General features: G+C 41.9%; 2 protein-coding genes across 2 annotated transcripts; both read left to right on the forward strand.

Annotated features, from left to right (window-relative positions):
* Positions 1-8,876: 8,876 nt before the first annotated feature.
* Positions 8,877-9,340, forward strand: LOC129654810 (histone H3). Its single transcript, XM_055584501.1, has one exon. It carries the CDS (start codon positions 8,883-8,885, stop codon positions 9,291-9,293), a length of 411 nt encoding a protein of 136 aa, XP_055440476.1. The 5' UTR covers positions 8,877-8,882; the 3' UTR covers positions 9,294-9,340.
* Positions 9,341-10,324: 984 nt separating this feature from the next.
* On the forward strand, positions 10,325-10,842 carry LOC129654811 (histone H2B type 2-F). The gene has a single exon (XM_055584503.1). It carries the CDS (start codon positions 10,401-10,403, stop codon positions 10,779-10,781), a length of 381 nt encoding a protein of 126 aa, XP_055440478.1. The 5' UTR covers positions 10,325-10,400; the 3' UTR covers positions 10,782-10,842.
* The last annotated feature ends 12,687 nt before the right edge of the window (positions 10,843-23,529 follow it).

Here is a 23,529-nt window from a genome sequence, read left to right on the forward strand (position 1 = left end):
TAACTAATATATTTGCAAATTATGTTGTATTAGCCTGGTCACTGGTGGGAAATAAGTCATAACAGACCTAAAAAAAAAAGCATAAACAACTTACCTGCCTTCTTTCATCTCTCCTTTAGTTCTATCTTCTGTGTGCTGCTGCTGCTGCTGCTAAGTCACTTCAGTCGTGTCCGACTCTGTGCGACCCCATGGACGGCAGCCCACCAGGCTCCCCCGTGCCTGGGATTCTCCCGGCAAGAACACTGGAGTGGGTTGCCATTTCCTTCTCCACTTCTGTGTGCTAGTGAATCTTAAATCTATATCTTGATCTAAACTTCTAGGCTCCAGGCACAGAGATTCTCCTGGTTATTCTTTGGTCATTTTAAACTCAAAATCTCCCCAAATCAAAATGTTTAAACTCTCCAAGGTGTGACTCTTGTGGAGGCTGAGGAAATATATTCTCCTCCTTCCACCCTATAAAAATTGAGATTCTCTGCTCATGTGGAGAAGGAAATGCCAACCCATTCCAGTATTTGCATCTGGAGAATCCCACGGACAGAGGGGCCTGGCTGGCTACAGTCTATGGGGTTGCAGAGAGTCGGACACAACTGAGTGACTGAACAACTCTGCTCATTGGATGGTGCTATCATAAATCACAAGCCTAAATGAACACCCTGGAATTCACAGTAGATCTTGAAGGGTAGCAGCATATGCCACCTCAGAATATGACTGAGAGTTCTGGACATGCTACTTCAAAATATATGGCATTGGTGTATTGATTATTTTGAGCTATAATACTTTGAAAAACAGCTAATGTAGGAATAGACTTTCTTTGAACTCCTTTACCTACCTAAGACAGATCCTCAGAAAGGAACTCAGTGGAAATCCCATGGAAATGGGATTTCTATCAACCAGGGAAGATTGGCTCAACACAGGAGAGGAAACTGGACGTCACTACCACACTCAGACAAACGTCACAAATGATCACACCACTCATCTGTTCTAAGGCCCCATTCATCATTCCTAAATATCATTTACTCTCCTTTAAAGGCCTACCTGACCACTCTTTCCTATTAAGATGGTATTTAAGTCGGTATTCTAAGCCATTTGAGGGAGTTATTCATTTTCCCCTGTATCTCTCACATAAACCTGACGTATACCTATTAATAAATTTGTTTGTTTTTCTCTTGTTAATCTGTCTTTTATTATAGAGGTCTCAGTTGAGAACTCAGAAGGGTGAAGGGAAAATTATTTTTTCTTCCCTGTAATATCTTCCTCTCCATTTGCTGCTTCAGGGCAGAGAAACACATGCTTTTTTCTGACTCTTTAGCCACTCTTACAGAATCTATCACATTATTTTTATGTATCTTTTGCATCTTATGTATTCCGCCCCCTCCCCCTGCCCCCAGCTTTGAGTGCCTGGCAGTGGTTTTTATTTTTCTTTGTAAACCAACATGTTGTTCAGTATCTAGCACAAGCTCAAAAATTGTTTATAAAATGAACAGTTCCTCCATTTGACTGCTTCAAATGCTACTAGGAAAGAAAGACACAACCAAAGTGTAAACAAGTGCAAGCCAAGGTTTGATCTCAAGTGCTCTCGGCCTGCAGAAGCTTGAAGCAGGGCTTTGGTTCCTGGCCAGGCTGAGGCTGGGGTCGTGGTGGTGAGAGCACCAAATCCTAGCCACTAAACCAGAGGTCAGTGACAAGGCCCTGGCTCTCTGGCTTTGCAGAAAAGAATTTGCACAAAGATGGAAAACAGTGAAATCAGTATTTGTTAGGAGGAAAAAGAGTCCAGTATGTGCAGACAGACACACGGGCAGGCTGAGAGAGAGTAGTACTCTCGTGGTGGTTTGACTCACTTTTATGGGGCATTGCTTCCAGGTTTCCTTTGGCCAATCATTTCGATTTGCCTGGTTCTGAGTCTGTATATGAGAATCCCAGGGATGGGGGCGCCTGGTAGGCTGCCATCTATGGGGTCGCACTGAGTCGGACACGTCTGAAGCGACTTAGCAGCAGCAGCTGAATCTGTATTTGGTATATCTCAGGATCTTTCCATGTGCTCATATGCATCTCTTAGCCAAGATGGATTCTAGTGAAGAGGCTTAAGGGTAGTTGACATCAATTACTATGAGGTGATGCCCCCTTCCTTTTTGACCTCCAAGGAGCCTCTGCATATATGTAGTCAGGGAGGTCTCCTTAACTTCATGAATGAGAAATATGTGGTCTTTTATCTCTTATCTGGGCAGAGCCCAGCCTCCTGAAAGAAACTGTTCAGCCTAGGGTCCATGTATTTCCTTCCCCAGGCTGACAGAAGTGATGATTTTTGATGTCAGAGGGAACAGGGCCCTAGGCAGATTCAGAGAGAGTATCTACAAACTTTCAGTATGCTTCATCTGCCTGTGAAGTGACTAATCACTCATTACCTAAACAAAATTCTCTCCAAAATAAATTCTCCTTTTCTCTGTTGCAAGTAAATTCAGATTGAGAAAGCAATCCATGTGCAGCTGTATTAAATGCAATAACATATGTACACTGTTGTTACAAAAATTAAATGAATGTTGAGGAAGAGGATATGTTTTAAAAAATACTTTTTTTTTTTCCCAGACAGGCTATATGTAGGTTGAGTTGTGAGCATTCTGTTCTAATTTTCCCCACAGACCAGAAGTATTAAGTGTCCTGCTAACAACTGTGGCCTGAATTTTTTTTTCTAAGTTGGAGTTCAGTTCAGTCTCTCAGTCGTGTCTGACTCTTTGCGACCCCATGGACTGCCACACGCCAGGCTTCCCTGTCCATCATCAACACCTGGAGTTTACTCAAACTCATGTCTATCACATTGGTGATGCCATCCAACCATCTCATCCTCTGTTGTCCCCTTCTCCTCCTGCCCCCAGTGCCTAGCGTCAGGATCTTTTCAAATGAGTCAGTTCTTTGAATCAGGTGGCCAAAGTATTGGAGCTTCAGCTTCAGCATCAGTACTTCCAGTGAATATTCAGGACTGATTTCCTTTAGGATGGACTGGTTGGATCTCCTTGCAGTCCAAGGGACTCTCAAGAGTCTTCTCCAACACCACAGTTCAAAAGCATCAATTCTTCGGCACTCAGCTTTCTTTATAGTCCAACTCTCACATCCATACATGGCTACTGGAAAAACCATAGCCTTGACTAGACGGACCTTTGTTGGCAAAGTAATGTCTCTGCTTTTGAATATGCTGTCTAGGTTGGTCATAGCTTTTCTTCCAAGGAGCAAGTGTCTTTTAATTTCATGGCTGCAGTCACCATCTGCAGTGATTTTGAAGCCCCCCCAAAATAAAGTCTCCTAATGTTTCCATTGTTTCCTCATCTATTTGCCATGAAATGATGGGACCAGATGCCATGATCTTAATTTTCTGAATGTTGAGTTTTAAGCCAAATTTCACTCTCCTCTTTCACTTTCATCAAGAGGCTCTTTAGTTCTTCTTTGCTTTCTGCCATGAGGGTGGTGTCATCTGGGTATCTGAGGTTATTGAAATTTCTCCCTGCAGCTTGATTCCAGCTTGTGCTTCATCCAGCCTGGCATTTCACATGATGTACTCTTCAAATAAGTTAAATCAGCAGGGTGACAATATAGAGCCCTGATGTACTCCATTCCGGATTTGGAACCAGTCTCTTGTTCCATGTCCAGTTCTAACTGTTGCTTCCTGTCCTGCATACAGATTTCTTAGCAGGCAGGTCAGGTGGTCTGGTATTCCCATCTCTTGAAGAATTTTTCACAGTTTGTTGTGATCCACACAGTCAAATAAATGTTAAAAATAATATCTGTAGCCCTTAAAATCCCTGCAATATGTAGCTCAAATCTCATCAGGATGGTTAATGAAGCAAAATAAGTTCTTGTTTGAATAGCTTTAAAATACTGTGTGTAACTTTACTTGAACCTACTACAGTCCACAGGGACCTGTTATACTGGAAAGCCAGAAATTGTATAAACTTATAGCAGAGGGAATTGGAGAAGGAAATGGCAACCCACTCCAATGTTCTTGCCTGGAGAATCCCAGGGATGGGGGAGCCTGGTGGGCTGCCATCTATGGGGTCACACAGAGTTGGACATGACTGATGTGACTTAGCAGCAGCAGCAGCATAGCAGAGGGAAAATTTTCTTTTACATCTTAGATTCTGTGACTGGGTCTGATAATTAAACTGACATAAATCCAGTCAAAAGGAAAAACGAATGTAATTTCATATTTCTATGTGTATACAGGAGTCTTCAAAAGGAACATGAAGACCTAGGAAGGCCCCGGAGCTTATATATAACTTTTAAAACAATTAAAAACCCCGATGAATTCTAGAGATGTGACAAGACCAAAGGGTTTGGACAAAGGTAGCTAACTATGTGGGAGAAGGCAATGGCACCCAACTCCAGTACTCCTGCCTGGAAAATCCCATGGACGGAGGAGCCTGGTAGGCTGCAGTCCATGGGGTCGCTGAGGGTCGGGCATGACTGAGCGACTTCACTTTCACTTTTCACTTGCATGCATTGGAGAAGGAAATGGCAACCCACTCCAGTGTTCCTGCCTGGAGAATCCCAGGGACGGGGGAGCCTGGTGGGCTGCCGTCTATGGGGTCACACAGAGTCGGACACGACTGAAGTGACTTAGCAGTAGCAGCAGCTAACTATGTGAAGTTAACTGCAGGAGTTAACTAGGCAGAGAAGTAACTAGGAAGATATGGGTTAGTTTAATAAGGTTTGTTTGAGCAGATTCCTCTCGGCTTTCCAGGATTCCCTGTCTTGGAACACGCTCCTGTATAGGGAAGACATCTACCATATGGGGCAGGGGGCTTAATCTCCTTTTTTAAGGAAGAAAAGGGGTTGTCAGAGGGCCCTTCTTGCATCTGCTGTTTTTCAAGTGCCTTTTGTTTAAAAAGCGAAAAGTGAAAGTTGTTCAGCCATGTCTCTCTTTGCCACCCGTTGGATGTAGCCCGTGCCAGGCTCCTCTGTCCATGCAATTCTCTAGGCAAGAGTACTGGAGTGAGTTGCCATTCCCTTCTCCAGGGGATCTTCCTGAACCAGGTATCGAATCCAGCTATCTTGTGTTGCAGGTGGATTCTTTACCATCTGAGTCACCAGGGAAGTCCCCTAGTTTAAAATAATCTTTCCATTAAAGTGACATATTTTAGGGGTGGCATATATTGCCACTGATGGGGTTCAAGACATGCTACTCCAAAATATGGCACCTCAGCATATTGAGTAAGCTGAAGAAATTTTGAGAAAATGACAGAAGCAGGAGGATCACTATGACCTTCCCCAGACTTTCTCACCTGAAAGAGGTCACAAAACTCTTCTGTGAGAGGTGCTCTCCCTATTCCCAGAGAAAAAGAGCACCCTTATCTCTGAAGACAGAGGGACACACAGAAGAATCCTAACAAGCAGGCCTTGCTGTTCCCCCAGTTTAGTACGCTTACCTCATACTCATTAACCTCTCATATTTCTACACAACACCTGCTCTTCATTAAATCTAGCATAAAAATGCTCAGGCTTGTTTCTTCAGATCTTCATTTCCTTATGAATGTTCCTGCATCATGTAAAACTTAAACACGTGTGTGTTTTTTTTCCTGTTAATCTGTCTTTGTTTACTTTTCAGACTCAGCCAGGGACCCTAAGTGGGTCAAGGAAAATTTTTCCTCCCAGATACGTTCCCTCACTGTATCTTACAGGCAGTAGTGTTAAGGTCAGGCAGGAAAGGGGAAGTGTTTATCCAATAAGTAGAGTGTTGGGGGAATGAGTTTAGCTCAGAATGGGATAAAAAAGGAAACTCAAAATCCTTTGCCTTTTCTCAATTTGGTCCAGGACTGCAAGCCATTCAAAGTGAAAAGAAGCAGGCATGTGGCCTGAAACCCACAGGCTGAAGATTTAGCCTCAAAATTGCGATACTTGAAACCTTGGGGGTACTTGAAGTAAAAAACGACACAAACTGTCTTCCTAGAACTTATAATTTAGTTCATTACTTTTGTATTAAAAACAAACACATGCACATACAAAACATTATATTTTTGCCTGCTTATTTCCTATGGCAAAATTTAAGCTTCTCATGCCTGTTTTCTTCCCCCGTTCAGTACTAAATAATGAAATTTTAGTGCTCAGTCTTAAAACTGCAGATTCTTGTTATTTCTAATGAAAGAAACTTCAGAAATATTAAAAGAGAAAAAGATTGCCTCATCCTCACAGCTGTAGCAAAGCACAGATTCTTCTGTTATAAACTTGCTTTTGATAAAGTGGTATATTGAGAACACTGACAGGATTATTACTCTATTGTCCAATGTCAATACTAGGTGAGACTAGGTGAAATTGAACTAATATGAATCAGAATTCTCTTATTAAAGGTGACTTCTAGACAATCATATATCATATTAAAGATGACTTCTAAGGTGACCATATATTAGATTGTTATATTCAGAGAAATGTTACTTATGACACTAAATAATATACGATTCTGATTATGTTATTTGATTTGTCTCAGAGTTAACATTTAAGTTGGCATCACTGTTTTCTGAGAGGTAGAAATTCTTATTCAGCTTCTTTATTAAGCCAGAGGAACCCTTTCAGAATTTTCTCATTCTCTGTTATAAAGATACCAACTAAAAAAAAAAAAGCACAACATGAGAGTTGTGAGTTAAGTTTTATTTGGGGCAATATGAGGACTGCAGCCTGGGAGACAGCACCTCCGATAGCTCTGAGAAACTTCCAAAGAGGTAGAGGGAAAAGACAATATATACTTGATTTTGGCAAAAAGGGAGCACATGCAATCAAGCACATATTTTTTATAGAAAGTTTCTGCTGGCGTTATGAAACTTCTGCTGGTCACGAGAAACAAATATCACCATGAAGGATTTTAGTGTTTTTCTAGATATCTTATATCTGTATTTTCTTATAAGAATTGGGCTCATGAAATCAGCTCCTGAGAATATATAACTATCTAAAGCCCCATCCTGCCAGTTTTCCGGAGCCCAGGGTGCCTAATTTCTGCTTTCCACCCTGAACTCCTTCAAGGAGTGTTGGAGGTCAGCAGCTGCAGCAGCCCATGACTTAATCCTTGTAGAGGTAGATGGCAAGCACCTGTGGCAAGTGCCAATTTTTGGTTGATAAAGGTAATACAAGTCCCATTACTGTTGGATTCTATATAAACAGATAGCTTGAGAATCTTTTTCTTGTTTAAATGAACACATCCCATACAGCTTGGCCAAGAGTGGATACATCAAAACAAATTAAAAAAATTTTTTTTTCAAAGAAATGTGGCACTTGGGTGGACAGCTTTGGGCTGTAACCCAGACATCTGCCTTGGGGTAGTTTCTTCTTCTGATGGGAACACCTGAGTTGAGTAATTCGATTGTATGTTGGGAAAATTCTTTAGTGCTTTAAAATATACCCCAAGCCTGAAGAAACTGGAAATCCATTGTAATTTCATTCTTGTGCTTTAGAATATTATGTAGGCCTTGTTACTTATCCAGGATGAGCCATAACATCTCTGAGACTCAGTTTCTTTATCTGTAAAATGAGTTAAATAACATCTATTTCACAGAGTTGGAATTAAATAATATGCATAGAAAATTTTTAAAATACTGAGCAGTGCTCTGTATATACAAGACATTATTACAAAATAACCACAAAAGATGGTAACAGTTGTTCATATCAGCAACACTTTCTCACTGACATTTTAGATCTTCTCTCTATAGCAGGAGATTGCTGCTGCCTAAGGAGATGTCTAATATCAATCAGAATTCTGTTATTAAAGGTGACTTCTAAGGCAACCATACATCACAAAGTGTCTCTACCTTGTGTTTAATGTTCAGGAAAAACTCTCAAAATCACTTTTAACTTCAGGAAAGTGATCATCATACCTTGGAGCTAAGTTTTGAGCCTCTTGGGCCTGATTTTATTCTCAGGTTTGAGTTTTTATATGCGATGTTGTTCCAATCAAATAAGCATATCATTAAAAGTGTTTATTACAACTTTAAGCATTGGTAACCTTACATAACTTTTGTTTTATTACATGCAATTTTCTGAGAAATTCTTCAAAGCACAGGAAATAAAAGGCAAAAGATCTTCAATTTCTGTATAGAGAACAGAAAAGATTTGAAACTGTATGCATTAGGAAACACTATTGAAAATATGCTAGCAACTCAGTAATCAACGAATTATGTGCTTTGACCCCTTAACGTTAAATGACTGATAAGCAACTTGACTATTTAAAACTATTCACTATTGTAAGGGAGAAATTAATATTTCAGGTCTTATCTTCCCTTACTTAAAGCGTTTTGTCCATAGGACGTAATTACGCATTGATGGATTGAGGAGTAAACCCGCACTCAGTGGGTGGCGGGAGGCAGATGGCTCTGAGTTGATAACCATCAGCACACAATTTTGGTGTAGTTCCGAACCAGGTAAAGGTTAAGTTTAATTTCTGGTTCCTTCAACTACATATTGTTTTGTTGAGCCTCAGTAGTAATGTAACTCTCGCTTAGCTCAGTGTCAGGAGCTAAATAAATTTGTTAGTTATGGGAGAGGAGTTACAATAACTAGTAAGTGGAAATGCATGCTGAAACCTAGGGCGTGCTTGTATTTTGAAAGAACCTGCTAAAATATAAATCCCAAGAGTGCAAAAACACTTCATAAATTGTTCTTACGAAAGTTAACAGCAATATAAAGAAAAGGTCTTTTAAAAAAAATCTGTAATAAGATTATAGAAAAGGACTGGAAAAGGGAGGTTGTAAGTAAAGAGACTAGCATTACAATCTTCTGCCCAAATGGGATTGAATTCTAGCCAATGAGATTACAATTTCGGAAATTGCTAGCTTTTCTGGCCCAATCAAGACTAGGCTAAGTCTATAAATGAGACTGCCTAGGGGGTCGGAGAATAAAACCTGTGAGATACTATGGCGCGTACGAAGCAAACCGCCCGCAAGTCGACCGGTGGCAAGGCCCCGCGGAAGCAGCTGGCCACCAAGGCGGCTCGCAAGAGCGCGCCGGCCACGGGCGGCGTCAAGAAGCCGCATCGTTATAGGCCGGGCACCGTGGCCCTGCGGGAGATTCGGCGCTACCAGAAGTCGACCGAGCTACTAATCCGCAAGCTGCCGTTCCAGCGGCTGGTGCGCGAGATCGCGCAGGACTTTAAGACCGATCTGCGCTTCCAGAGCTCGGCCGTGATGGCGCTGCAGGAGGCGAGCGAGGCCTACCTGGTGGGGCTGTTTGAAGACACGAACCTGTGCGCCATCCACGCCAAGCGCGTGACCATCATGCCCAAAGACATCCAGCTGGCTCGCCGCATCCGCGGGGAGCGGGCTTAAGGCGTACATTTTAAAGTAGACGATCTAAAGGCTCTTTTTAGAGCCACCCACGTTTTCTTAAAAAGCAGCTGTACCAGCTTTCACTTTAGTCGGTGAACTCTTAATGCACGAGTGTTAAGGGTAAAGCGGGTAGGGGAGTTTAACACGCTTTGAGCGGTGAGGTTATGGAATTAAAGCTGACAGACGCTAGAGGGAGCCCCAGAAGCAAGGTCTGGGTTGTTTTTGTTAACTGAGCTTACAAGCTGGTTTGATTTCTTAATACAGAGCTCCAACCTAGCCATTTCTTTCTTTCTTTCTTTCTTTTTTTTTTTTTTGAGAACCTAGCCATTTCTGAGAAAACTTTGCAAGAAGCTAAATTCTCTGCCAGTCGTTTCTAGCGCTTTCCAAGCCGCTAGTACAAAACGTTAGCACAAATCTGAATACTGAAGAAGGTCGTCATTATGTGATAACTGTAGGAATGGTAATCGGCTTCAGCTTGATTCTACAGTTACTGGAATTAGGCCAGATGTTAGATAAAATCCTCGATCCCCAAATAGTTCCTCGGTACTTCAACTGTTAAGAATGGGGACAAGAGTCCTGAGATATGTAGGATCCCATCTTCCTAACTGCATGAGACAGAAGGCGCAAACCGTAAAAAAAAAAAAAAAGGCGGGGGAGGGGGTAGGCGGCTAAGGTATTGTTGCGAAAACCAGAACCAAACTTCCACAAAATAGTACAGAGGAGTAAAACGATGCAAAAATATGAGAAAGTTAGCTTGTCTTTAGCACGCGCTTCAGATCTCTACTATATACAAGTCAATCAACGAGAAAAAGTGAAAATCATTTAGCGAAAGACCCCAAACAGGTGAAACTACATTTACTTAATTTAGTGTGAAACAGAACATTTTGATTGGTTAACAAGACATTTGTTGTAAGAACCACTAAGAAAGCGCGAGCAGGACCTCATTTACATGGACTCTGCCTCTCTATGACGACACTGTTGTATATTAACCAATAAAAATGCAGTACTCTGTTAGCCTTCATTTGCATACAGGCTCTATAAATAGCGTGTAAGCGGGTGGGTTTGAGATAGTCGGGTCGTTTAGTAGAGGTGTGTCTTTCTGCAAAAATGCCGGATCCAGCAAAATCTGCTCCTGCTCCAAAAAAAGGTTCTAAAAAGGCTGTCACGAAAGTGCAGAAGAAGGATGGCAAGAAGCGCAAGCGCAGCCGCAAGGAGAGCTATTCTGTTTACGTGTATAAGGTGCTGAAACAGGTACACCCGGACACCGGTATCTCGTCCAAGGCTATGGGCATCATGAATTCTTTCGTCAACGACATCTTCGAGCGCATTGCCGGCGAAGCGTCGCGCCTGGCGCATTACAACAAGCGCTCGACCATTACTTCCCGAGAGATCCAAACGGCGGTACGCCTGCTGCTTCCCGGCGAGCTGGCTAAACACGCCGTGTCCGAGGGCACCAAGGCGGTCACCAAGTACACCAGTTCAAAGTAAGGGCGCGCAAGGGACGAAATCGAACATCTACGTTATACATAAAGGCTCTTTTCAGAGCCACTTACGTTACCAGAGAAAGCGGCTGTAAACACTTAGTTGCGTTGGGTGGGTCCGTAATTAGGATCGCATATACATGTGGGGGTATATCGGGAGAACGGTTATAAGTTGCCCTAGCAGTTAAAATTCGAAACGTCCCATGATCCAGTAGTGCCACCTAATGGTAAATGTCGTTTTGCTGGTAATAAGTGGTCAAGATAGTCCCTACCTGCCTAGTCTGAGTTCTCAGTGGAGTTAGGTACAGGGGGGAGGGGGAGCTAACCTAATACATTTATTTGTTCTTTTATCTAGTAAACGAGCTGGGATTTACTCTCAACGTACAGATAGCCTTGAGTTCCCCAGTCCCCGCTGTTTACTAATATTTTAGTCTTTTTTTTTAAACGTACACCTCTGGGTATGTAGTCACAAGCTTTTGCCAACATAGCCAGGTGCTTTAGCATGTTGTCTTGTCAGCAAATCCCAACCTAGCAATCCTCCCCTAACTTCTTTTTAGCCCAGTGACCTTCAACTAGATAAATTTTCGCACTCCCTCCCTCCCCCAGGCTCCCAACCATGGGGCATTTGGCAATATCTGGAGACATTTTTGATTGTCATCACTCGGGAGGGGGGTGCTACTGGCATTTAGTGGGTACATCCTACAATGTATAGGACAGCTTACAGCCCCCACAACTAAGAGTTATCTCTTTGGTGCATAACGTTGATCCTTGTGATAAGGTTGAGAGACCCAGTGCCCAAAGACTTCCTTTCCTTCAGGGGTTCCCCCCCCCGCCCCCCTTTTAGGATTTAGTTCTCATTTAGGTCAAACATTTTCCCCTGTCCTCTGCTTTTGGTGAAAACTGAGGAGTATACTGTGATTGTCTACACTCCTCCACAGGAAAATAATCTCCTCCAGAGCAAGGACCTTGTCTTAATTTTGTAACAAACTTCCCCGGTTACAACAACCACTTACCAGCCTGCTAAACATACATCCAGGTGCCTGTCCTGAAGTTCCCTGATAGTCAGGTTGGGGGTGGGGACTGTGGAGGTGGATTTTAGTATTCTCAGGTGTCTTTTTTTTTAATAGATTTTGGGGGGCATGATGTATAAAAGGGCACAGTTAACGTGGGATGAATTTCTAAGGCTCTCAGAATTTGTGAAACTCAAGACTAATCCTGATTATTTGTTTTACCAAATAAAATATACCCTTGAGGCAAAAGGACAAAATCTTAGTTTCCAATTCACTTGACAGTCAAGTTTTGATATTAATCAAACTTGGGAGAATTTACATGACTGCTTAAAATGAATTTTATTAATTTATAATGTAGGAGTTCAAATTTACATCTAATTAAAAGTTGAATAAAGTGGGCTGTATGTGATTTCTCTCTTTCATGTGGAAATAGATTCTCAGTGAGTCATCTTTCCCCAAAGACTATCAAAGAGGCCAGAGAAAGATGACTCAACTGAGAATCTAAAATTTTCAGTTGAAAGAAAAAAAATCATTATAAGATACATTTTATGGTAGGAAAAATCAGTATGTGTTTAAAGGCCAGGGTGGTGTGTCTTCTATCCAGACAAGCCATCAGATAGTATATCTCTTTTCCTCAACTAGAATCTTAAAAGTTCAGGGGCTCTCTTCTCCCTGAGGACTAGGGACCATGTTTCTTATGGTCTTTTGAAGTTGTTAAAGCGTTGGCAGTTGGCTCACCTAATCAAAAGCCATCATTATTTATCCAATGACTAAAAGATTAAACCTCAGTTCCTTATCCTGAAACTAAAGGCCGTCTATCATCTTGCCAAAAGGTACCTTCTTCAATTACTTGTTTTCCCCAGTCCTCTAGCTTAGGTAAAATGTTCTACTCACTATCCTTTCAGTTCAGTTCAGTTGCTCAGTCGTGTCTGACTCTTTTCGACCCCACAAATTGCAGCACGCCAGGCCTCCCTGTCCATCACCAACTCCCGGAGTTCACTCAAACTCACGTCCATCGAGTCCGTGATGCCATCCAGCCATCTCATCCTCTGTCGTTGCCTTTTTCTCCTGCCCCCAATCCCTCCCAGCATCAGAGTCTTTTCCAATGAGTCAACTCTTCGAATGAGGTGGCCAAAGTACTGGAGTTTCAACTTTAGCATCATTCCTTCCAAAGAAATCCCAGGGCTGATCTCCTTCAGAATGGACTGGTTGGATCTCCTTGCAGTGCAAGGGACTCTCAAGAGTCTTCTCCAACACCACAGTTCAAAAGCATCAATTCTTTGGCACTCAGCTTTCTTTATAATCCAACTCTCACATCCATACATGACCACTGGAAAAACCATAGCCTTGACTAGATGGACCTTTGTTGACAAAGAAATGTCTTTGCTTTTAATATGCTGTGTAGGTTGGTCATAACTTTCCTTCCAAGGAGTAAGTGTCTTTTACTTTCATGTCTGTAATCATCATCTACAGTGATTTTGGAGCCCAGAAAAATAAAGTCAGCCACTGTTTCCCCATCTATTTGCCATGAAGTGATGGGACCAGATGCCATGATCTTGGTTTTCTGAATGTTGAGCTTTAAGCCAACTTTTTCACTCTCCTCTTTCACTTTCAAGAGGCTCTTTAGTTCTTCTTCACTGAATGCATCTTAAATTTCTCTTTATTTTTGCTTTTGTGGTATCACTCTTCTAAGTTGTAGTAAGTACTCTGTCATTCTCTAGACTATGCAAACCTATCATTATACCAGTTCTTTAAGCTCTTATTTAGATCTCACTCTGTGCAACCTCCCCATCCTATTTTATTTCACGGGGAGGTTTTCTTCCTTTTGACTCTTAAGGCTTTATTCCTTGCACAGTAGATTTACAATTAACTGTGTAGCTTTGTGAACTGTGTAGTATTGTCCTTAAATTTTTTTTTCATTGCTTTTACATTTTCATGTGTTTGTTTTCTGCTAGAGGGTAGGATCTATCATTTTTAAATACTGCTTGTCTTCTTCCACAAGTGCTATCCCAGTGCCTGATAGAAAATAGCTCCTCAAAGTTTGTTGACTAATTGCCCAGACTGTAGAACACTAGAAAATCATGCAAGGATGGTAGATTCAGGTGCTCCCATGAGATTTTTTTTTCTCTTTTTCCTTTTTTTCCTTGCTCCTTTAACCTGGGTGCTTTTTAATTGCTCTTGATAATTACTGACCCAGTTAAAATGACTGTTAGAGATTTAAAAATCCTAAAAAAGGAGATAAAGTACTGCACTTGATACCTTCCCTTCAGCTGATGAATGTGTCTTTATGACCAAAATGATGAGGTTAGAATAAAGCTTTTTTAGCTTGGCTTGATGTACTGCTTTTCCAGTGTTTCAAACAAGGAAGGAGGTGGAAGTTGCATTCCAGAGATGAAAAAACGTGCTAAATTTCCTTCCATGTACCATCTGAATATTAATATATTTACTCATTTATTATTGAATCAGAGACCATTACCCATAAAAGCTATTCTTCCCTGCTTACTTTCACTCCCTGCTTTATGGGTGCATAGCTTTTAATTAAAGGCTACTTTACCAGCTTTTTCACATCTGGGTTTGTCCATAAGACAAAGTTCTGAGCCAATGAGATATGAATAAAAGTGATACATATTATTTCTAGTTTGTGCCCTAAAAATGAATAAATATATGCTGCCCTTTTACCCTCTCCTCTGGCTGGGTTGCAGTTATGATGGCAGGAACTACGTCAACCACTCTGGGCCCAGAAATGGAAGCCATGTGATGAGAATGGCAAACCTTTGCTACCAGCCCTGGACTATCACATGAGAGATGAATAAATCTGTATCTTGTTTAAATAAGCCATCGTTTTTTAAAATATTTGGTACAATAATTTAGGCTGCTTTGTGACCAATACATTGTCTGACTCTCCTGCTACCTTCTCAGAGTAAGTCCTATGAATGTAGGTATTTTCTTTTAGTCACTGCTCTATCCCTATCAGTTGAGTTCAGTCGTGCAGTTGTGTCCAACTCTTTGCGACCCCATGGACTGCAGCATACCAGGCTTCCCTGTCCATCACCAACTGCTGAAGCTTGCTCAAACTCAGGTCCATTGAGTTGGTGATGCCATGCAACCATCTCATCCTCTGTTCTCCCCTTCTCCTCCTGCCTTCAATCTTTCCCAGCATCAGGGTCTTTTCCAATGAGTCAGTTCTTCACATCAGGTGGCCAAAGTATTGGAGTTTCAGCTTCAGCATCAGTTCTTCCAATGAATATTCAGGACTGATTTCCTTTAGGATGAACTGGTTGGATCTCCTTGCAGTCCAAGGGACTCTCAAGAGTCTTCTCCAACACCACAGTTCAAAAGCATCAGTTCTTCGGTGCTCAGCTTTCTTTACAGTCAAACTCTCACATCCATACGTGACTACTGGAAAAACCATAGCTTTGACTAGACAGACATTTGTAGACAAAGTAATGTCTCTGTTTTTTAATATGCTGTCTAGGTTGGTCATGGCTTTTCTTTTAAGGAGCAAGCGTCTTTTAATTTCATGGCTGCAGTCACCATCTGCAGTGATTTTGGAGCCCAGAAAAATAAAGTCTCCCACTGTTTCCATTGTTTTCCATCTATTTGCCATGAAGTGATGGGACTGGATCCATGATCTTAGTTTTCTGAATGTTAAGTTTTAAGCCAACTTTTTCAACTCTCCTTTTTCACTTTCATCAAGATGTTCTTCAGTTCCTCTTCTCTTTCTGCCATAAGGGTGGTATCCTCTGCATATCTGAGGTTATTGATATTTCTCCCGGCAATCTTGCATCCAGCTTGTGCTTCATCCAGCCTGGCATTTCACATGATGTACTTTGCATAGAAGTTAAATAAGCAGGGTGACAGTATACAGCCTTGACCTATTCCTCTCCCAATTTGGAACCAGTGTGTTGTTCCATGTCCTTTTCTAACTGCTGCTTCTTGTCCTGCATACAGACTTCTCAGGAGGCAGGTCAGGTAATCTGGTATTCCCATCTCTTTAAGAATTTTCCACAGTTTGTTGTGATCCACACAGTCAAAGGCTTTGGCATAGTCAATAAAGCAGAAGTAGACATTTTTCTGGAACTCTCTTGCTTTTTCAATGATCCAATGGATGTTGGCAATTTAATCGCTGGTTTCTCTGCCTTTTCTAAATCCAGCTTGAACATCTGGAAGTTCTTGGGTCTGTTGGAGCCTGGCTTGGAGAATTTTCAGCATTACTTTGCTAGTTAGTAATTAGTGTCAAATTACCCCAGGTTGCTGGGGTAGTTTGAGCATCCTTTATCATTGCCTTTCTTTGGGATTGGAATGAAAATGGACCTTTCCGGTCCTGTGGCCGGTTCCAGTCCTGTGGCCACTGCCACTGTTATCCCTATCTGCTCAAGCTGTATCTGGAATAGAGTGGGCGCTTGCAGTCCAAGGAGTGGCAAACAAGAAGATGATAGTCCCCAAACCTCAATATTTCTTTTCTTTGACTGAGAGCTCATTGTACAATAACTATTTCAGGTGGTTTTACTAAACGGCAGCATAAGAATCTAGAGAGTATCATTATCAACCAATCCAAGGAACTTTGCTTTGAATGGTCAAAGCCAGAAACAGAGAGCAAAATAGGAGAACTAATTGAGCTTGAGCAGTTCTTGACCGGAAAAGGCAATGGCACCCCGCTCCAGTACTCTTGCCTGGAAAATCCCATGGACAGAGGAGCCTGGTGGGCTGCAGTCCATGGGGTCGCTAAGAGTCAGACATAACTGAGCAACTTCCCTTTCACTTTTCACTTTCATGCATTGGAGAAGGAAATGGCAACCCACTCCAATGTTCTTGCCTGGAGAATCCCAGGGACGGGGGAGCCTGGTGGGCTGCCATCTCTGGGGTCGCACAGAGTCGGACACGACTGAAGTGACTTAGCAGCAGCAGTTCTTTACCACTTTCCCTCAGAGGACCCAGACCAAGATGATAACTGGTCTTGGGACTGAGGTAGCACAAGGTACCCAGAAGAAGGAATTCCTGTGGCAAAAAAAATGGAGGATGCAGATTTGTGAAATGAAATAAAGAACAATTTCTCTCTGTTGTTTTACAGGGTCAAAGGCAATAATTTTAAATTGCCAGAAGGTAGGGGAAAATCCTTATCATTCTTTTTTTAATTAGTGTTTTTAACATTCAGGGGAAGACAAAATACCTAAAGCTATCAGCTTTATTTTTAGTTGTTCGCAGTGATGTTGGAGATTTGTGTAGGACTTAGTTTCCAGTTAGTGGGATTATCATTTTCAAATGCATGGAAGGAAAACTCTTTAGTCCAAGAGGGAATGTGAAACAGAGTTCAGACATACCACAACCCTTGGCAAAGGTTGTTCAGTGTTCTTAACAAAATTTCCAACTCTAGGGTTGGGCCTTAAACCACTCAAATTTCTTTCTGGAGATTTAGATTTCATCTAGTTTAGTATGTCCACTTACGCTCCCTATTATAACATGGAGAATAATGAGCAGAAGAAAGTCACACTGATTAACTTGTATATATATCAACCATAAGACTACTTCCAGCAAGGGAGCATATCCTTGTTTAATAGGCTTTTCACTTTTCTCCCTGCTACAACATGAAAATCGAGTAAGAATGATTTTGCCTATGCAAGCTGTTTTGTAGGTGCCTTTCCTGTGATGTCTTTGTAAATGTTTGAATTTTTATTTTCATGATTTTTTCACATTAATATCAAGGAACTGGGCGACAGAAATTATTCTTAAATGAATTTTCTTCAGAAACAACAAGTATGCCTAGAGAACACAATTTTAGAATTAGCAGGAAAGTTAACCAAGGCAGAATTTGAATTTCAATTCTTAGACTAGAGAAAAAAAGTAAGAAATCTTTTCATTTGGCTAAAGGAACTTCATGGTATTTATGATTGTGGAATCTGTTTAGGCTGGAAGGGGCATAATAGATAAATCTTTCTGGATTAGTGCATGTAAATCATTTATAATGGGAAACAGTAAAGTCCCAACTATTATAAGAGTAAAACAAAACAAAGCAAAACAGCTGTGGCTATTTTTTCTGACAGGAGAAAATAGTAGTATGTACATGGATTACAAGCATGACTGAGTCTTTTAGATTGAGTTGTCAGATAACCATGTAACAGGGCCCCACAGCAGCACAGAGATGTCAAAGTGACAGTGTAGGATAATGTAGCCTTAAAATCTTCTGAGTATGCCATTGTACAGTGTTAGTAGAGTGCAATGTGCAACCCAAGTGTCATACATGGTGGTCCTGAGTAAAGAAAAGGAGACTTTCACAGAATTTGTATCTTCAGACTGCAAGTTTTCCATTAAATGCAGAGTATACAGAGATGAATTAAAAGTATCTTTATCCATAGACATGGTGATAAAATGTCAAAACACAAGAGTTAAGGAGAAAATTCCAGAAACAGAAAATTCTTTGCAAAGAAATAGAAATCAAGTTATGTCAGACTTCTCATTTGGACAACTTTGGTTATAAGACAATAAATTGGTAGTTTTTTAAAATCTAGGGAAAATAATTTTGAAACTAAATTTCCATATCCAATGAAACTATCATCTAAGTGTGGATTGACTTTTCAGGCCCTCCCTGAAAGGATTTCTGGAATTGTATTCCTGCAAGAATAAGAAAAGATTCTAAGAGGAAGATATGAGATACCAGAAGGGGTCCATGTGGCAGTAAAATGTATTGCTAAGTCTAAGTTCTAAAAAATTTCTTTAAGGCTTAGAATACTTGCTGTTTATTCATCCATCTAATTTCATTATTGAATGTCTTTATTGAGAAATTAGAAATCAGGTGATAGGAGAGAGATGAAATAAATGAATCAGAAAAGGCTGAACTAACAAAGGAATATAACACATATACCAAATTACCTGTAATAAAATTTTAAAAAGAAATGTGCTATAAAAGATAGATACAAAGTGGTACAGTGGTAAAAGAATCTGTGTTTTGCCCAAAGTGTAAACTTTGGTCTCAGGTTCGAAGGATTTGTTAACAAAAGAAACTAACTGTCATACACAAGCAATTTCAATATTTAATAGAGAATTATCTAACTTACTTTCAATAAACAATCATTAAAAGGAAAGAGAAACAAAACAGCAGATACATAACCAAATTGGGTTTTTACCAACATCCAGACTCAAACGGCACTGGGAAGTCCCATGTAACAGCAGCAATCTGAAACCCCCAATTGGGACAAGGTCCTAGGCAGTGTCCACTCCACGGGTGAGTCTTCTAAATTGCAGTTTGGGGGTTCCTGCTTATAATCCCAGGCTGCAAACTGATAACATCATCCGTCTGTGAGCAAACTGCAGCTCTGGTGTCACGTTAATCTTGCACAATGCTGTATGTTTTATCTTGTGAGTGTTGATACTCTCTGGCCTGGGAGATTGGATCTCCAGAGCTCAGGAGAATTCCAAGATTCACTCCCTATCTTATCTCTGATGCTGCCCAGCTGCCTGGTAACAGCCAGTGTACATGCAGGCAGGCAAGTCAGGGACAAGTCAGAGGCATGCTCTGCTTTCTTTGTTTCTGAAGCCTGAAAAAGACTACTGCCCTAACAGTGCCTGCAATGCTGGAGACACAGGAGATGCAGGTTCAATCCCTGGATCGGGAAGATCCCCTGGAGTAGGAAAGGGCAACCCACTCCAGTCTTCTTGCCTGGAAAATCCCATGGACAGAGCATGGAGGGCTACAGTGTAGGGTTGAAAAGAGTTGCATGTGGGATCAATTGTGAGGTTAGAGGTACAGGTGACGCTGTTTGTGATATCCTGGGTCACACGAGAAGCGTTAACTTACTTTACCACCATGTTTGCATTGAAATCTCCCTCTATTTTGAGTACTGATTCAAGTTTGGATTTTAAGATTTTTGTTTAGGTAACTCTGATTACACAGTTTTTTACATTTATGGTCTCTCCTCCACATTTTGTCTACTATTTTAAAAAAACAAGAGTTCAAAACCATTAGTGACTTCAAATATAGATTCTTTTGGTCTGGATCCTAAAAATTAAAAAGAAAATCTGGACTTCAAATTCCAGATGATATTGACATGGTGGGGGGTGAGAATGAAGAGAAATAAAACAAGCTAACTAATATTTGTGTTATACTCAGGAGGAGGATATAGATTATTATTCTAGAAGTTAGAAAAGTGTAAGTGTAAATACACCTGTACATACAAAGTGTGTATGTATAAAAGTTGACTTATAAAAGTACTAAATATTTCATATTCAGAAAAGCAGAAATTCATTAAGCAGTGATCAAACCAGTCAATCCTAAAGGAAATCAACCCTGAATATTCCCTGGAAGGACTGATGCTAAAGGTGAAGCTCCAATACTTTGGCCACCTGATGTGAGGAGCCGACTCATTGGAAAAGACCCTGATGCTGGGAAAGATTGAGGGCAGGAAGAGAAGGGGGCGACAGAGGATGCAATGGTTGGATGGCATCACTGATTCAATGGAAAAGAGTTTGAGCAAATTCTGGGAGTCAGTGAAGGATAGAGAAGTCTGGCATGCTGCAATTCACAGGGTTGCAACGAGTCAGACAGGACTTAGCAACTGACAACAACAACAAGAACTGTTTGCACTTGAAAGGTGACTATAGGAAGAAAACTTCCAGTCGAATATGAAGCCCATTTGCTAATTGTGTATGTGTGGCGGGGGGTTGGGGGGGGACAAAGCTTTTAAATTATACAATGTAAAAAAAAATTGTTTGCATCTAACACAGGTACACACACATGCATATCTTCATGAGTGCATACACAAAGATTTAAAATAAGTCAACAATCAAGTGTTAATTATGTTAGCATAGATACATCTTTCTCAGGAATTAAGACTAAATCAACAAAAACTTATTTGAAGATACAGAGGATTTGAAGAACATAGTTAACAAGATCAATCATAAGTGTACTATACCTGCACCATTTTTATCCAACAGAGTACATTATATTGAAATTCACATGCAAAACTGATTAGAAACTGACCATGTGTGAGATGACAAATGAAAACTCAACAAGTGCTGAAAAAACTGAAGCCATACAAGATATATTTGCTAATCATAATGCAATGAAATAACTAAAAATACTATCCTTGATCTATACTGTTGGGGAAAAGCACGTCCGTCTAGTCAAGGCTATGGTTTTTCCTGTGGTCATGTATGGATGTGAGAGTTGGACTGTGAAGAAGGCTGAGCGCCGAAGAATTGATGCTTTTGAACTGTAGTGTTGGAGAAGACTCTTTGAGAGTCCCTTGGACTGCAAGGAGATCCAACCAGTCCATTCTGAAGGAGATCAGCCGTGGGATTTCTTTGGAAGGAATGATGCTAAAGTTGAAACTCCAGTACTTTGGACACCTTATGTGAAGAGTTGACTCATTGGGAAAGACCCTGATGCGGGGAGGAATTGGGGGCAGGAGGAGAAGGGGACGACAGAGGATGAGATGGCTGGATGGCATCACGGACTCGATGGACATGAGTTTTGAGTGAACTCCAGGAGTTGGTGATGGACAGGGAGGCCTGGCGTGCTGCAATTTGTGGGGTTGCAAAGAGTCGGACACGACTGAGCGACTGAACTGAACTGAACTGAAAGAAGATATCAAAATAAAAATTATATACTCCTTAGAAATAAAGTGAACATTACATTTTAAAACCTATATGAAGAGGTCAGAGGAAAATTCATAGCTTTAAAATGCATTTATGAGAAAATAAGAACTATTAAAAACAATGAATTAAAGCTATTAAAAGCTAATAAAGGAATAATAAAACCTGAGGAAAGCAGAAAAAATAGGATAGAAATCAATGGAACAGACTTCCCCACTCCCCCAAAACAATTAAAATCATAATCTGGTTCTTTGAAAGAAAATTTAAAGTTACTCCTTTAGTAAATTTAAGTTTGAAAAAAAAAAGTACATAACTATCAGCAACATTAGATACAGAAGTATTAAAATGGTATGTATATTTTGGTACAGAGATTCCTTCTCAGACTAGTAACCTCCCGGTGTTCTGAAGCGGGCCTGGACTCGAGCAGAAGTTCCCGTGATCCCCAAATGAGTTTAGGGCCCTCCCTACAGGCTGGAAGGTGAAAAACAACTCTTCTCCACACCTGGTTGCCTGTTCAGCTCCATAACTGTGCTTAGGTCTAGCCCTGGGGAATATAAGATAAGGGCCCAAGGGCTTCTCAGATGAAGCCTTGGTAAATCCAGCTGGCCCTGGGTGTTGTCCCTGCTGAGACTGAAAGCGAGGAAAAAAACCCCCAACCTCCCTCCTCTCTCCCAGCCAGCTGCATCAGTTCCCCTCTGGGGCCTTGTTCTCAGTCCCGGAAATGTCTTCCGGAATAGACAGGCCTTGGACCCTTGAGGGAGAAGCTCCACAGTTCCCAAAAGTATTTCAGAGCAGCCTGTGAAAAGCCTGGGGGCTCCCTGCCCAGCAGCCTGCACACTCTGCCGGCCGAGGGTCCCTTCCTGGCTCTTGATGGTGACAGAACCAGCAGGGAAGTCATCAGTGCTCTACTGGACAGCCGCCTCGTACTCTCCACCTGCTCCCTCCCTGCTGCTGCCGCCGATTCCAGCCGCCTTTTTCTTTAGGTCTCGCCAGATGGCTAGCGCTCCTCCCCTTCCGGTGACCCCCGGACCAGGTTTCAGCCGAGGCCGCGGCCGCCGGCAAACTCCTGCGTGTCCCGCGCCTCCTGGCAACCCCCGCGCCGGACGGCGGCCGGGAGTGCAACCGGAACAGGCGGCCCGGGGTTGGCGCCGCCGTTGCCGGCCCAAGAGCGGGACAAAGCCGTCCCTGTCTGCCGACCCGACCAGAGCTAATTTTTTGCACTTGCTGGCTCTGGGGAAGCAAATATTTGTCATGGGACTTTGGGGAGAGGTTGCAGAAAGCGTGCACCCTGCTAGCCTCTGCGCCGCCGGAACCCGAGCCCTGGCCCCAGTCCCTGGCGAGCTAAGATCGCAATGTGCACAGGAGATCACAGGATGGCGCCAGCGGTCTTCCGAGGGATACCGTCGGAGCACGAAGAAGATTCCGCGTCATTCCCAGAGCTACTGCTTTGGTCTGTCCTTCCGCTAGCCCGGTTCTAGTAAGTAAGTGTGGAGCTAAAAAAAATGTTTTAATGACCGTTAGTGTAGCAGTTTTACAGTGGAATCTACTAACACCAGTTAGAAACAGAAATGATTGCAGATTTGCAACCGAGTGAAAATATGAATATGGATTTACAGTATCTAGTACAGTGATGATTGCACATCCATGTGCCCCATGCACAGTGAGACCCATCAATACTAAACATGAGTCTGGAACAGAGAAGGGTTTATTACAGATTCATACAAGCAGATGGGTGGCTCATGTCCTAAGAACCCCAAAGTTACTGAAAGCTTTCAGCATGTCCCTTTAAAATCAAAAAGTGAGGGATGGGCATGGTTAGCTGTTGCAGACTTCTGGGTGTCAGATCCTTTGTTCTCAAGGTCAGGTCATGGTCAGGTAATGATGTTCCTGTAACTCTCTACCAGATGAATGTTATTCTCTGTCCTGACGAGAAAGGCAAAGTCCCAAGGCACAACTTTTACCTTCCAAGGTCCCAGTCCTGGCTAAGAGGAGGCAGATCTCAGTTGGCAGCTCCTTCAGGGCCAGGTTCCCATATCCTGCCCAGCTATCATCCCAGAGGGAGCCAGGCATCCAACCCAAGTGGCCCTCAGTCTCCTCAGGCCGTCTAAATGGGGAGACCAGGTCTCACAGACTATGACTCATATAGATGGCCACTGC

This window comes from Bubalus kerabau, chromosome 6 (genome assembly GCF_029407905.1).
Source record: "Bubalus kerabau isolate K-KA32 ecotype Philippines breed swamp buffalo chromosome 6, PCC_UOA_SB_1v2, whole genome shotgun sequence".
Taxonomy (NCBI): Eukaryota; Metazoa; Chordata; class Mammalia; order Artiodactyla; family Bovidae; genus Bubalus; species Bubalus kerabau.

Bases quoted from the DNA above. Each gene is read 5' to 3' on its own strand.
- LOC129654810 (XM_055584501.1), top strand. From the start codon at position 8,883: ATGGCGCGTACGAAGCAAACCGCCCGCAAGTCGACCGGTGGCAAGGCC.
- LOC129654811 (XM_055584503.1), top strand. From the start codon at position 10,401: ATGCCGGATCCAGCAAAATCTGCTCCTGCTCCAAAAAAAGGTTCTAAA.